The sequence below is a fragment of the Triturus cristatus genome, chromosome 4_1 (assembly GCF_964204655.1).
Source record: "Triturus cristatus chromosome 4_1, aTriCri1.1, whole genome shotgun sequence".
NCBI lineage: Eukaryota > Metazoa > Chordata > Amphibia > Caudata > Salamandridae > Triturus > Triturus cristatus.
The window spans coordinates 247,973,973-247,989,125 of record NC_140585.1 but is presented as its reverse complement, the minus strand read 5'-3'; the positions used below and the strand labels follow the sequence as shown (position 1 = coordinate 247,989,125).

Genomic DNA, 15,153 nt, shown 5'->3' with positions numbered 1-15,153 from the left:
CAAAATGGGTAGGGCGGACACAGTTCTTTGTAGGAGGGGATGTGGGGGTACGGGTACCTTTTTCCATGTGTTGTGGGACTGCCCTCAGATTCAACGTTATTGGAGAAGGGTGGTAAAGTGTATGGAAGAGGTATGGGAGGTGGAAATTCGCCCGGAGGCCAAGAGGTGTCTCCTTAACATATGGGAGCCAACGGACCTGCCACCGAAGGGAAGGCTTTGGGTGACGCTTGGTCAAATGGTGGCAAAAAGGAACATTGCCAGACTCTGGGGAAGCCCTACTCCACCAAAACTCTCGGACTGGCAAGGCGACATGGATTGGTGCATGCTGCGAGAAAAGACTGTATATATGGCAAGAGGGTGCCCCAGGAAATGGGGGGAAGTATGGTCCAAATGGAATGACTTTAGGGGTGGCATTTGCGAGCCGCCTGCCGTCGAGCAGGATGACGCAGGGGCTATATAGGACTCACACGATGTTGTTGCTCCTGGTGCTGAAAGCGGGTGCCGCGGGCGCCCATGGGTACGGAGTGTTTATGCGGTTCGAGTGGTGACTGGTTCTAGGGAGTTTGGGGGGGAGGGGGGGATTAGTTGATCGTTAGGCGCTGGCGCCATTGGGGGTTCTCCGCTTGTTTATGGCTGCACACAGAAAAATGAGGCCTGCATTCTCCTTCCCTAACTGGTGATACTAATGCACCTGCTAGCGCCGCCGTACCCCCGGGTTGACGGCAATGGGCTGTGTTAAGATGAGACAACGTACATGTATGCAACTACGCGGCCGGCCCGAGGGGTTGTAGGCCAAAGCTGTGTATTGGCAATCACAACAATAAAGGTCTTTTAAAAAAAAAAAAAAAAAAAAAAAAAAAAGCTAAGTCCTTCCTAATGAGCAAATTCCTCCCTTAATCCGCAGCAACCCGCACATTACATGTCCTAGAAGCCTCATTCAGACAATCACTCTACCCACCCAAGCCGGGGGGAGTACGTCTTTATGTAATCTCATTTATTACCAGGCTCTAGTGAAGTTCCTCACTCTCTCACCAGGCACATCGTGATGAGCCGTACTCGCACGGAAACTTCTGCATGAAGACTGCTTCCCCTACTGTCACACTGAGAATAACAATATCAATCCCAAATATATGATAAGCTATAACCTACGCTACTCTTATTGTATTAATGATTGTACAAATGTTTCTATCTACTTTTCTTTTTTTCTTTCTCTCTCTCCTCGCCTCTCTTGTCCATCGAAGTAACTACATGTATAGATGTCTATTGCAATGTTTAATACTTCAATGCTATATATAAATACTTTTGATCTGCTCTGGTACTGTTCAATGCAACATTTCTATGTATATGTGAAGCGCTCTGATACCCTTTTCTGGGTCTTGTTTGCGCTATATAAGACACTAAGGGCCTCATGTAGGAAGCCAAATACCGGTCGGTAACGGCCGATTTTCGGTAATTATACCGTTACCGACCGGTATTTTGGCCATTGGTATGTAGGGGGACATATTTTGCTTTCGGAATTTACCGAATCGGTAAAATTACCGATTCGGTAATAATACCGAATCGGTAATGTTACCGAATCGGTAACTTTTCCGAATCGGTAATTTTACCGATTCGGTACATTCCGAAAGCAAAATCGAGATGTAGGGGGAGTGTGTGTGTGTGTTTATGAGTCGGTATTTACCACCAACTTATAGTTGGTGGTAAATAATGAATGTATGTGTAAATGCATTTTTACGCGCGTAGCAGTGTGCAATGTGGCATACATACATGCCCTTAGGGCATGTATGTGTGCCACATGTGCACACATGGCCGAAACAGGGGTGCAACAGGGTGTCAATGTGACACCCTGCCACCCTTGTATGTGTTCCCCCCATTACCGAATCGGTATTTACCGATTCGGTAATGAGGCATACCTTCCCATCAATGGGAAGGTATGCCTCATTACCGAATCGGTAAATACCGATTCGGTAATCACCGACTAGTAACGAATCGGTAAAAATTACCGACTCATTACCTACATACGAGTTACCACTTCTTAAATACCGAGTCGGTACGGCTCGGTATTTAAGAAGTGGTAACTGGTACGCTACCTACATGAGGCCCTAAATAACTAAATAAATAAATAAATAAATATGGGGTGGAATGAAAATGAAAAAAATAGCTCTACAAATGTGAGTAGTGAAAAGGTACAGATCACCCGACCAAAAGAATCAGAAAGAGGCTATGCTCCAGGGTTGGGACATACGCAAGAAGGTGGCAAGCCATCAAAAGAGAAATAAGAAAATGAGAGAGAAAATAAAGTCTGCTGGTGCTGTATGGATAGTGCAAAGGATTTAAAAAAAAAACACATGCTGGCATTGTTTGTTTAGCATTTGTTTAGCATGCATACAATCAGTTGTACACAAACTGCTGGATTTGTCGCATCTGAGAAGTGATGGGACGTTTGTGGACTACGGCAATATATTACAGAGAATACATCATTCTCCTGAGTGAAACTTTAAACCACAAGAAAAAGTGACTGCGATCACTGCTGTGATTATTCAATTGGTATAAGGTTTGCAACTGCCTATATATTATGTGGGCATTTTTAAAACAGTGAGACATATTGCTTTGCCAAGTCTTGTTAAGTATGATTTTTAAACATATTGTTCAGTTTTTTTTATTTTCAAATTATTATTATTGGGTTTTCAAGAAAAGAACATTGTAAATGATACTAATAATAATAATAGCAATGATAACAAATATACTGAAAATTAAAATAAAAAGCAAGGAAGAACTACAAAAGAAGAAGGAAGAAAATGCCAAGAGGATACTAAATAAGTGGTAGTTGGAATTGCAGTTAAGTTAGAGATACAGGTGGTATATATATATGTATCTCACACACATTCTTCAGCCGTTCTATGATAAAGTTACGTTGCATGCGTGCTATTGAGGACTTAAAATGTTGTATATGGTGCACTATAAGGGTAACATGTTAGAACAACAGATATCCTAAGTGCAAAAACTAATGTTCGTGGACGAGATCCATAGGGAGGGTGATAGTGCAGTGGTAGTCATCAAGAGGTACAGTAGAGTGTATGTGTTGGATTGTTGGGACTTATGAGTTTCACGAAGGGTCATATTTAAAGGAAAAGGCGTCAAGGGACCTCCATAACTTCCTATATGGGGGGCCCCAGGGCGAAGAGTGTAGAGAGATATTATCAGCCCCTCTAAGAAAGGACAACCATTCTTGCCACATTCTGAAGGAGACTTCTTTGGAGTTCTTCTATTTATTAAGTACTATTTTGCAGGCAAGTGTAAGCATAGATCTAACAGGTAGCGGTCATTCTCATCCGATAGCATTGGGTCTAGGAATCCCAGAAGGATATAGGAGAATTCCCTGGGGGGTCGATATTGAATGTTTTGTTTATACACTTGTATATTTTGTCCCAATATGTTTGTAGGATGGGGCATGGGAAGAGCATGTGAGCTAGATCACCAACATGAGCATTACAATTCCAGCATGTAGGGCTATGGCTGCTCTCCTAACCATGGATATCTCTTCCATCCCTCATTCTAAATATATCATTCAAAATACTAAAAGGGCCCTACAGCGTCTGGATCAAATGTCAGTAGTAAAAATCAAACTTAGCCTCTCTATGGCGCAACCCACACCTGAAGGTAGATGGAGAAATGTTATTCTGGGAAAAATGGTCAGAAAAGGGCATAAAAATAGTCAAAGACCTCTTTACAGGGAAATTCCCTTCTCCTTTCTCCGAACTAAAATCACGGTTTGGTTTAGACTCCTTAGATTTTGATAAATTTCTGAAACTAAAGGCACAGCTCACACTACGTTCAATAATACCCACCGAACCGTTGATCCTTCCAAGGATACTCCAGCTACTAAAGTCAGGGCAGACTGTATCTAAAATCTACAAACCTTTATCCCCATATTGTTCAGTTTTTAACCTAGTTTTGAACCTAGTGATGATGATCTGAACTGCACATCACTAGACATACGACGACTCATTCGAGCTGTAACTACCATCAGCTTGTGTCAGGAACAATGGTTTTGTGCATAGAGACTCTTTGATACTGTCGAAATCTACAAGTAGATTTCGATATACACAGTTATATACTGGCTCATTTGAATTGGGAGTGTTTACAAATGTTTTAATTTGTGGCCAGGCAAAGCATATGCCAGAATCCCCATCACCTATGGCCTTATTAAAGCACTAGGAGAAAGGGATGTTAGCATCCACCAGATATACTTGACTGTCTCTCATAAGTTCGCCATACAGATACAAGAGGTAATGGGGTTCTGCCATAAGAACTAGTTTGCAATATATGTGACGTGTCTGGTAGGGCTGTTTCTGATAATACAAGCATGTTACATACAAATCAGGCCCACTACTATGATAAACATGAGACACACTAATGCTTTAGAGTTTGTACGTGCAAGGCTAACGTCCCAGAGAACTACAAGTATTGAACGATGATGATCACTAAGAGAGTGTACATGATCTCCATATTATTTTAGCAAACAAATAGTTGTGCTAAGAAAATAAATAAATACACAGCAGAGAGAATCTTCCATTTTATTGTCTAACAAGCTGCCTCTAGGTGATTAAAGTTGGCAGTCCATCCGGCCGCGCACAGAACAGATTTGTAAGGCCGAAGGAAGCAAAGTTGGAAATATTTGTTACTTTTCAGGCAGGTTTCTGATATGAAAGAATGCTCAACAACCCCCTCCCTCGTCATCTTTTCCCAATAGCAAATCACTGGAGAGAGGGAATGGCGAGAACAAAGGATTTGGAAGAGACAAGCACGAAGACTGATTACTGGAGGGAAGATGCAAAGAGCGATTATCCAACTGGAGGCCCATTTTCTTTCAAAAGTATGCGCGGATAAGTACATGTTTTGGAAGAAATAATTAGAGAAATTACTAAAAATACATTTATGTATAATTCCATGCAGAATGGTTTCACTGACAAGGTTTTTGGACTCGTACAACTCAGAATCTGGATATGCCCAACTACTCATAGGGAAGAGTGAGAGACATCGGTCTGTTTTCCTTTTCTCTGAAGGGGGTGTGACAACCACTACAGCTTGTTGCCAAGGAGATCTTAGAACCCCCAAATGGGTAGGTTAAAAACATTCCAAATATTCAAACCAGTAAAACTCTGGATACAAATGTAAATCAGACTGATCAATCCAAGATCGATAGTCTGAAGACCCAATTTAAAAAATAACTTTTAATTCTGACTGTAAAGACACAATTACGAGATGGAAAAATGTGGCCTAGAGGACAATGAGAGTATTGCACTCTGCCATACGCCTTACCCTGCATATTGCAAATGGAATTGGTATTATGAGACATCTTTACAGCAGATCAAAACCGATATCAGTACACCAAGACCTTCAATAAGTGTCATGTCCTTTAGGCTAGTCCAGTCAGGTATGCCCCCTTTTTACATACATTGTCCTATCCACACGACAATAACGGTTTTGAATAGGTGACCTTTTGCCTAGTAGTTTGCTCCTGTCTCCACGACACCAGGCTCTTAGTATTTTATCATAATCCCTGTACCTGATGTACATAAACATGTCCTCAGGCACTGCATAATCATTCTGTATAAGGGTCACCACTTTTATATCCTTGGCCAACAGGCCCGCTGTTCATGATTGCATTGTTTAGAAAAACATTTATGATTGTTTTTAAAACATTTATGATTGTTTTCAAAACATATTGATTCTAGAAGAAACCCTGGAGTAACCACTCTAGTATATAAGACCCTTATTGCCCCTGCAAATTAGAGGAGAATTCCTTCCACGCTGAGACAGGGTCATGCATGCAGAATCTTCGACAGCAGCGGTCTGACATAAATTGCGGGGTTTCATCCTCGGAGACGGGTTCCTTCATTCTCTACCATCAGGTGAGGGGGTTGGTTCTTCCCTAGGGGATTCTTGGCTAGATACATACATATATATCTATACACATATACATGCTACACCTACATATCTAGGCTAGGTACATTTGGGCAAATTACGAAGGGGGCGCATTATAGGAGTATGCAAGTGCTACTGTCTTCTCTGAACTGTATATGTTCATCTTCCTAGCTCTATGGTAGAAATGTATCTACTGTTTACTATATTAGTACTTGCAATTTCTTTTGTATGCTTCTGTCACCTGATTGTCGCAGCAAATATGTTAACACAAGATTGAAGCTGGACCAATAAATACTTATTAGAACATCCTAACCGCCATCCTGTGCACTTTCTGAGAATAAGTAGGCACAATTGACCGAGCGAAAAGTATTGTCTTGTTTTCCTCGATCCCTGAGGAATCGGGGTAGTCATATTCAGTGGTTGCCAGAAACTACCTACACTACTGTAAGATACAGGGGGGTAGTAGTGGCACTGTAGAGATAGCTAGTCTAACAGCTGACATATCCTGTGGGGGTGTCGTGAATCAGTTTGGACACCAAGTCCTCAGTTTAGGTCATCCAAAGCATGCAGGTCCTGAGGATTCCTACAAACTATACGACATAAGCTAACTCATTAATGGTGTCAATGTAAATCTGGTACCAGCTAAGAATATTTAACCAGTAAGTACATAGTTCAAGAGCAACGGAGTATTGACCAGACACCCTAAGGCAGAGAGCAGTAATACCCATGAAGATGTCTTCCTTTTTGGAGGCTCCACTTCACTGCAGTTGGGGTTTTGGGACCTGATTTTTATCACTTAGGAATAGAAGACAAACTGGACTGACAGAGTACGAAGGCAAAGTGCAATGTTCTATAACAGAGGAAAGCGACTTTTAGAGAGCAAATATACTATACCTGTTGTTTCATGGTCTTCGTGTCCCAGAGTAACAGCTTTCCAGGTACCAGATTACTACCCCGCTCCCTAAAATCAGGTGCTGATAAGTCTAGTTGTGTAATCAGACTCGGAGATGCAGCAGAGCAGATGAATGAGGCACCAGTTGGACTGCACGCCAGCGACAGTATCCTATCCAGAAATAAACAGACTGTAAGCAGATGGTGGTAAGGAAAGCCATGTCAAAGAACTGCATGCAACACTGGTAAGAAACAAAAGTCTACCTATCCAAAGACACTAAATACACTAATACAAAAAAACAAGCCACAAGTGAGCATACACGTGTCAACATGGGAATATATATATGTATGTATCCAAACTTCTTTTGTACACCTTACCCTATAAACTAGTATGGCACTAGAGGCCTGAAACTAGGCACAAAATAGTTCAGAATAATATGAAGCATCATTAATGCCATGACAGATACAAGTCCTTTAGGCGTAGCAAGTATGTGTTATGCGCAACATTGACTGTATACCATACACTTCACGGGTAGCTAGGTCTCATTAAAAATCAACCACAGATCTATGGTAAACCCTCGTTGCACACAGTGTTCAACACATATACAACTGTTCAGAGAAAGCCAGTTTCTTCAAGATACTCCACATCTGTTCCAAAATTAATGCCCTACTATGGACAGCTTTTATCTGTATCAAACCCCCTTAACCTACACTGAGAAATGAAGTGGATATGAGAAGAAAAGAAGGTACTATAAACAGGGTTTACTCTATGGAGAGAGTGGACTCTTTACCACTCCGTTTGCAGACCGAAGAATTCTCGTGACGCTATTCGATTAAAATAACCACGGTGAGAAGGTGCTAAAGATAGTACCTGCAGCCTTCATACTGTGGTGAAAGCATTACAGATACCCCATCTTCAGAAGCAAATGAAGCTCATGAACATAGGTTAGTACCTTCTGCATACAGTCTTACATGGTGTGTAGAAATTATCATGCTGAGACGATTCTGTCTAATCACTCAAGGCTGCTTACCATAGTATCTACTACGCAGAATGTTTGCCCTGTTGGAAACATTTTGTGCAGGACCAAAAAACGTGTGTGGCGCATACTGGACACAAGTCGTCAACTGTCATCTGCACACAGAAGTGTTACTCTTCAATACGAAAATGTTGTGATCAATACCTCTACACACCTATGATACATTAGAAGCACATGCGTTTTGTAAACACTTACACCCATTAACTGGACACAGGCTCTCCAAAATTAGATAGAAATGAAATATGGTAGCTGACCACCACTATGTAAACCATAAAACAAACTAACACTCATTAGATGATGTCATCAGTGAAGTCATTTGAGGTGTTGTCAGTGATGTCACAAATGATATCAGAGAACATGTCATGAGTGATAGAATAGGTGAGGCTATAAGCAGTGCATGTAGAAGGGTGCAAGTTATAGTTAGCACAGTAGTGCACAGTAGACAGTATGGCAGTTTACAAACAGTTTTTCTTAGAATTCTCCTTATTTATAAGGGTAGGCAAAACTTGCAGGGGGAATTTAGCACATTGCACCGCTCGCATGGATTTTTTGCGGCAGGAACTTGTTCCGCTATGTAAAATCAACAGAGGATGCTGATCCTTTCTGCCGCTTGAGTAGATTTTCTACTCGGCGGCAGCTTTCTCAACGCAACCGGTCTTGACCTAACACGAACCAGTGCAACCTGCTGTGACGGCCAGAGTAGGGAAATCTCAGAAAATCGCACTAGGGGACACAAATTCTCGCTCACCAACTTAACGTTGGCGAGCCGTGCGCAAGAAAAAACTCTGCAAACAAAACAAGTTTACTGCCCATACTTATTTATAATGTGCAAATACAACAGATTTTTTTTTCTGAAGGACAAGTAAAAATCAGTTTTTCATGATTAATACTATAGTTGAGCGCTTGCGTTCCAAGACAGCTAATGCTAAATTTGCTATCAATCAAGGCCTGCCAACCACCCTGTGGGAGGGGTACAGGATGAGGCAGGTTAATGCTCTCCCCACCCTGTGGGAGGGGTACAGGATGAGGCAGGTTAATGCTCTCCCTCCTGCGATCAGTCCCATTCTTGGGACTCCTTCAGTCATTTCGGCCATCTAAAAAATAAGACCAGAGCTTCTTAAGTTCAGAGACAAATGTAAAGTTGTACTTAGCAGATGAACCTGGAAAGCAAATAAAGCTGCACCGGATTTATGAGGTTTTTATTGGATATAAATGAGGGTGTACCAGGCAGAATGAGGCAATAGAGGGCAGACCAGGTGCTGCTTTCGATATATAAGTGGTCTAGTGGAGGCTCTGGTATATGAAGCACTACTGAACCTCAGACTGAACCTGTGAACATGAGGACAGTCCTAAGCATATTGCCTAGGCAAGGCACAGTGTGCCTGGACATAAACCCATTCCCTAAGCATATAACGTTGTACTGAGAATGCCATGTTCATCTTGAGCTATCCTGGGTTCCCGGCCCAAAGTATGAAGAGCTCCAAACCCTCAGATAAGTATTTTTCTTCACTATTGTGGTGGAATTAAGATATTAATGGGTCTGTGCGTTTGATACTTGACATAGGGATAAACTACAAGATGTGGGGGATTGGCAGTTGGATACCAACATTTCCTAAAGAAGCAGGATATACAAATGTTACTTTAAAGTGCTTTGGTAATGAAGGACACTCAAAGATTATCTGGGATAGACTAGGGAAGTTACCTCGGCACATCTACTAACGTGTCAGGATATCGAGCGATATCTTGAAAGGATTTGCCATGTTTACCTGGGCATGTCGTCATCAATGTTGATCTCACAAAGATTCTTTTTGGCTTCTGTGTCATAGAGGCGGACTGTACCAACACCACTGCCCAGTAAAAGCTTTAAAATGGGAAGAAAAAAGTAAAGATCAAGTAGAAACTATTAAAATAACACTGTTTTGAGGATGATCTTAAACTGCAAGATGAGGCTTAGGTCGCCCAATAGGGAGAGCACAAGGTAAAATGAGCTATGTAAGTGAAAGAATTAGTTAATATGCAAAGGACAGTATACAAATTTAGATTAGCGACAGAAAAGAAAAATCCTGTGAGAAACAGTATTTAAAAGAAGAATGCAATTGAAACCATCTAAAGGAAGATGTGGAGTTAAAAAAGGAGACAAGGGACATAGTACGAAAATGGATGGGAGGATACAGTTTACTTATTAAATGTTTTTATTTAAAACATACAGTATCAAAATGCTGGTGGGTGTAAATAGAACACAGCAATATTTGACAGATTATGATGCACCAACTAACACCCACCTTCGAAATTTTCGATCTGGCACATCACTAAAAAAGGAACACAATTGGTGGAGTAAAGAAAATGGGATATGGAAAGGAATAGTACCGAAAGGAAAAATAAATTAAAAGGGGGCTTAGAGTGATAATGTGGGTGAAGAAACAGACACCACAGTTAGCAGACCCCTAAAAATTAAAATACAGTGATCCCCATGCTCCACAACACACTGGAAGTGTCAAGGGCCTCAGACAAGAGGCTAGTCACAGATCTCCGCATGCAATCCAATTTTCCCAGCAGAGTAGAATTCATTTATTCTTTTCTTTATCCTCCTTCAGAGAGGCTTCCATTTTCAGTACATTTTCATGCCAGTCAGAGTTTCAGGGAGTTTTTATGATGTATGAATGTGCTTCCGTGTGGCTCTATGAGCTGTTCTAGAAAGCATTTCAGCAGATTGAGTGAATCAGTCCTGAATCCGCCATGTTTTGTATGTAACCTTTCATGGGAGATAATGGTGTTTTCTCAATATTTCTTAGACTTCAACTGGGCGAGTTCTGAAGCTTCTTGGTCTAGTGATATTGAGTGCCAATTTCTGTGAGTGATCGCTCACAGGAGATCTTGTGGTGTCAGAATAGGATACTGTCCAGTTTCTGCAAGACATGTTGCATTGGCTGCCCAATTATATGCTGTGTTATGCCATTATTTCATGTCTTGAGCGCATATTAATGTTTTCCTTAAATGTATGCTCAGTTTACATGGACATCTTGAATGCTAAGTTCCTGTATACTCTGAGTTCTTACTGCTGCACAAGGTTTGCAGTGTTTGGGAATCTTGACTGTGTTGTGTTGATTTATGTACATTGTAGGTTTGTTTTCCTACTGAGCGCTGGTTCCCATTACGAGGTGTCGCTGCTGTGGTGACATTTATTTCTGGTGTGGGAAATGTATTTCTGGTGAGCACGTTCTCTGTAAGTGAGTGTCGCCATTTATTTTTCTGTCATCTGTGATTTACTGTGTTGGGGGTACTCACCTATTTCTACATTTAGCACTACATGCCCTTACACAAGGGATTACTGTATGGGTGGAAATCACCCATTTCTACATTTTAGTCTACATGCCCTTACAAGGGGGATTGCTGTATGGGTGGGAGTCTCATTTCTACATTATACCGTCCAGGCCCTTACATGAGGGATAACTGCATGGGTGGAAGTCACCCATATTTACATTGTACGCTACAGATCCTTATATGAGGCATGGCTGCATGGGTGGAAGTCACCCATATTTACATTGTACGCTATAGGTCCTTACGTGAGGGAAGGCTGCATGGGTGGAAGTAACACATATTTACATTGTACGCTACAGGCCCTTACATGGGGGGTGGCTGTATGGATGGTATTCAACCATTTCTACATTGTTTTGCTGCATGTCCTTACAAGTGGGATGACTGGATGGGTTGGGAGTCAGCCATTTCTGCACTTTACACTTTATGCCCTTACATGAGGGATGGTGGTTTGGGGTGGATGTTACCCGTTGCTACTTGTTACACTATTTGCCCTTGCTGGGGGGTGTTTGGTCAGCGGTATTTCACCCATTACTTTTTTTTTATTTTTTGTTAGAGTTTGCAGTAGAATATATCAAGTCATTGATAAACGTAATCAAACAAGGTATCGCACATTACATATTGCAAGGAATTCATTGCAAGTTACAAATCATTGGGAACATAAGCACAGTACATTAGCATTTTACATGACGTCAGGCAGGGGATATTGACACATGAACTTAAACTCCACTGGCAGGTGGAGCCCAGTTCGCAGCATTGGAGACTTGTGTTCATTTGTTCTCTCCGTGACAGGCAGTGGCACAATGTGACGAGGTAGAGGCATATGCGAATTTGTGTGTTTATACATTAGCCATTAGATTCCTCCCTTAGGTAGGCCAAGAGCGGTTCCCATACATCTCTGGGGCGAGAGGATGAGGGAAGCAGGTCAGCATATATAGTGAGTTGGTCCTTACAGTATGTAAGATCAGACAACCATTCCTTGAATTTGGGAACTCGCCATCTACCCCACCTGCATGCCAGTCTGCGTTTCGCGAGCAGTAAACCCTGCGAGACAAGTTTCCTACACGACCATTGTATATCCGCTGTGTACCCCAGGAGGGCTGTCATGGGGGTGTCTGGGATAGTGAGCCCTGTCATTTTAGATAATGCCTCCAGCACCTTTCCCCAATATTTTCTGATAGCAGAACAGCTCCATGCCAGGTGCAGGAAGCTCGCCCCCTCCCGATTACATCTCAAACAGCGATCATCGTCTCTTAGTTCAAACCTATGAAGCTTGACTGGGGTGTAATACGTTCTGTTCAGGAACTTAAAATGGGTTATACGCAGTCTGCTGCTAGCAGTAATGGCTTCTGTTTGCATGCAGCAGTATGTCTATTGTTCGTCTGTAAGGGGTTCCCCTAAGTCCGCATCCCATTCCCCTCTGGCCCCATGTACTCCCAGCGGTCTCTCCGGTCTCTCCGTCAGTGCCGCCCGGTAAATAAGAGATATCGCATGGGCGGGTCCCACAAGTTTCAATGTGGAATGGAGGGTCTCGACCACAGGAGGCTCAGCCGGGAACCCAGGGACACTGGCTCGGAGTTCGTGTTTAAGTCTGTATAGGAAGATCTGCAAAGGTGTAGCCCCCTCTTCCATTAGCAGTTTCTGTTGACTATTGAACTGTCCCCCCACGGTAAATGTCCCCCCACACAACAAGGTTACGTTTGCGGAGCATTTCCCGGCCTGCAACCTCCCGGGTGACAGGTAACCTGGGTAGATATGAGAGTGGCAACAGAGGGGAATATAGTACTGATTTGCCCAGTATGTTGGTCAGCCTCGTCCAGGCGTAGTTAGTGCAGCTAACTGTGTGGTGTCTAACCCCCTCACTGGGGACCGTGGTACACAGGAAGGAAGCCAGAGGTGTGGGCCACATATACCCCTGTTCGATAGCTAAGTGCGGCATATATGGAGGGAGGTGTTGCCAGTAAGTGGCGTAGTGTGCCTGCGCACTCAAATAATAGAGTTCCAAGTCCGGCGCCTCGAACCCTCTTTGAGCGAATGGTTGCGTCCGGACCTTCCACCCCATTCTGGGCTGTTTACCACCCCATGCTAATTTAATAAGCAAGGACCGGAGTGAATTAAAGAAATGTCGGCCGGTAAAGCAAGGGATATTAACAAATAAATAAAGGAGCTTAGGAAGAATATTCATCTTCATTAACGCAACCCTCCCAGCTAGGGACAGCGGTAGTGTTATCCATCTATCTACCCAGGAGTGAATACTGTCAATTATGGTGCCATCGTTGGCTCGAAGCATTGCCTCTCTGTCCCTGGTGACAACCACCCCCAAGTATTTGATTTCCTGTTCACACCAGCTCAGTGGGAAGTCGGGGGTAAAGCGTGCCGTGTTGGGAGTGAGTGGAAATACCTGGGATTTAGCCCAGTTTAGTTTAATCCCAGACAACTCTTCAAACCGGATAAATTCCAGTAGTATTGGGTTCAGGCTAATACTTGGGTCCCTCAGAAATAGGGTAATATCGTCAGCATAGAGAGATATCAAAATCTGACGAGATGGGTATGGGATAGCATATTTCCTATGATGTTGCCGAATTTTGGCGGCAAGGGATTCGATGGAGAGGGCAAACATTAGTGGGGATAGAGGGCAAACATTAGTGGGGATAGTGGGCACCCCTGTCGTGTATCCCGTGTGATAGTGTCCGGGTTAGAATGTTGCCCGTTAATCTGTACTATTATTTCCGGTTTGCTATATAGCAGCTTTATCCAGTCCAAAAACAGGTTTGGGAGTCCCATTCTGCCCAGTATATAAAACATGTACCCCCATTCAAGGGAATTGAACGCCTTTGTAGCGTCAAGGAAGATTACCTCAGCAGACTCGTACGGGTCAATGTCGTGGAGCAACGCAAATAAGGTCCTCAGGTTATGCGAAGTGGCCGTGCTGGCACGAACCCAGCCTGGTCAGGGAGAACCAGCCCATCCATCAGTAAGGACAACATGTTGGCTATGACTTTAGCAAGGATTTTGGTATCGCAATTGATGAGACACATCGGCCTGTATGCGTCGCAATTATCAGCATCTTTGCCCGATTTGAGCAGTGATACTATCTTGGCCTGTCGCATTGATAAGGGGAGAATACCCTTCTCCATAGCCTCCTCAAACACCTGCTTGAGTATAGAGACCAGCAGGTCAATGTAGATTTTATAAAAGGCTACAGCCAGGCCGTCAGGCCCTGGAGCCCTGCCAGACCGCAACCCCATTATGGCCTCACGTATTTTGTACACCTCAAATTCCGCAGATAAGAATTCTCTACGAGAATCACTTACCCAACCCAGTGCGGTGTCTGCAAAGTAAGCCGCTACATCAGGTGTTTTTTGTATTCTAGAGCAATAAAGGGAAGAGTAGTGGTCGGAAAATGTCCTCAAAATCTCGTTGGTGTCTGTATGCCGTATGCCCGCCCCATCCACAATCTCCAGGACCTGGTTGGTGAATCTGGGGGTCCTGGTGGCCACAGCAAGTGCTATACCCAGCCGTTCACCTACTCCGTACGTCCGAGCCACATGGTACTTTGAGCGAAATTTGGATTCACGCTCCACTTCTTCGGAGTATTCTATAAGCAGTTCTTTGAGTCTCGCAGTGTGACGCCGGTCCGGATCAGCAGCAATTGCCTCCTCCGTCTGCTTGATAGCTACCTTCAGCTTAAGTAGCGTACCCCTGATAGATTTGAGAATCCCCCCACTCTTGGCCAGGCATAGCCCTCGCATTGTAACTTTAAAGCTTTCCCATACAGTTGCCATCTCTGCTACTCTGTCTATGTTGCGCGGGAAAAACTCCTCTATCTCTTGCCGTATATCTTCACAGAAAGCTGTGTCTAATAATGCCGTGGGTAGTAGTCACCACAAGCGGTATGGGGAGGTATTCCCCGTGGGGTAAGTTTCATCAGCACTGGGGAGTAGTCGGACAAGGTCCGTGCCAGATGGGTCACCTCCCCAAG

The 15,153-nt window shown here is 43.3% G+C and overlaps 1 protein-coding gene across 6 annotated transcripts in view; it reads right to left on the bottom strand.

Annotated features, from left to right (window-relative positions):
- The window catches only part of WDR91 (WD repeat domain 91), a 194,654-nt gene that overhangs the window by 34,282 nt on the left and 145,219 nt on the right, over positions 1-15,153 (bottom strand). For all 6 annotated transcript variants that reach the window (XM_085651980.1, XM_085651984.1, XM_085651979.1 and 3 more), the window contains 2 exons: positions 9,623-9,717; positions 6,823-6,991 (listed from right to left, as the gene is read on the bottom strand). In XM_085651980.1, the coding sequence (XP_085508106.1) occupies positions 6,823-6,991; positions 9,623-9,717 (264 nt within the window). The remainder of the gene's footprint in view (positions 1-6,822; positions 6,992-9,622; positions 9,718-15,153) is intronic.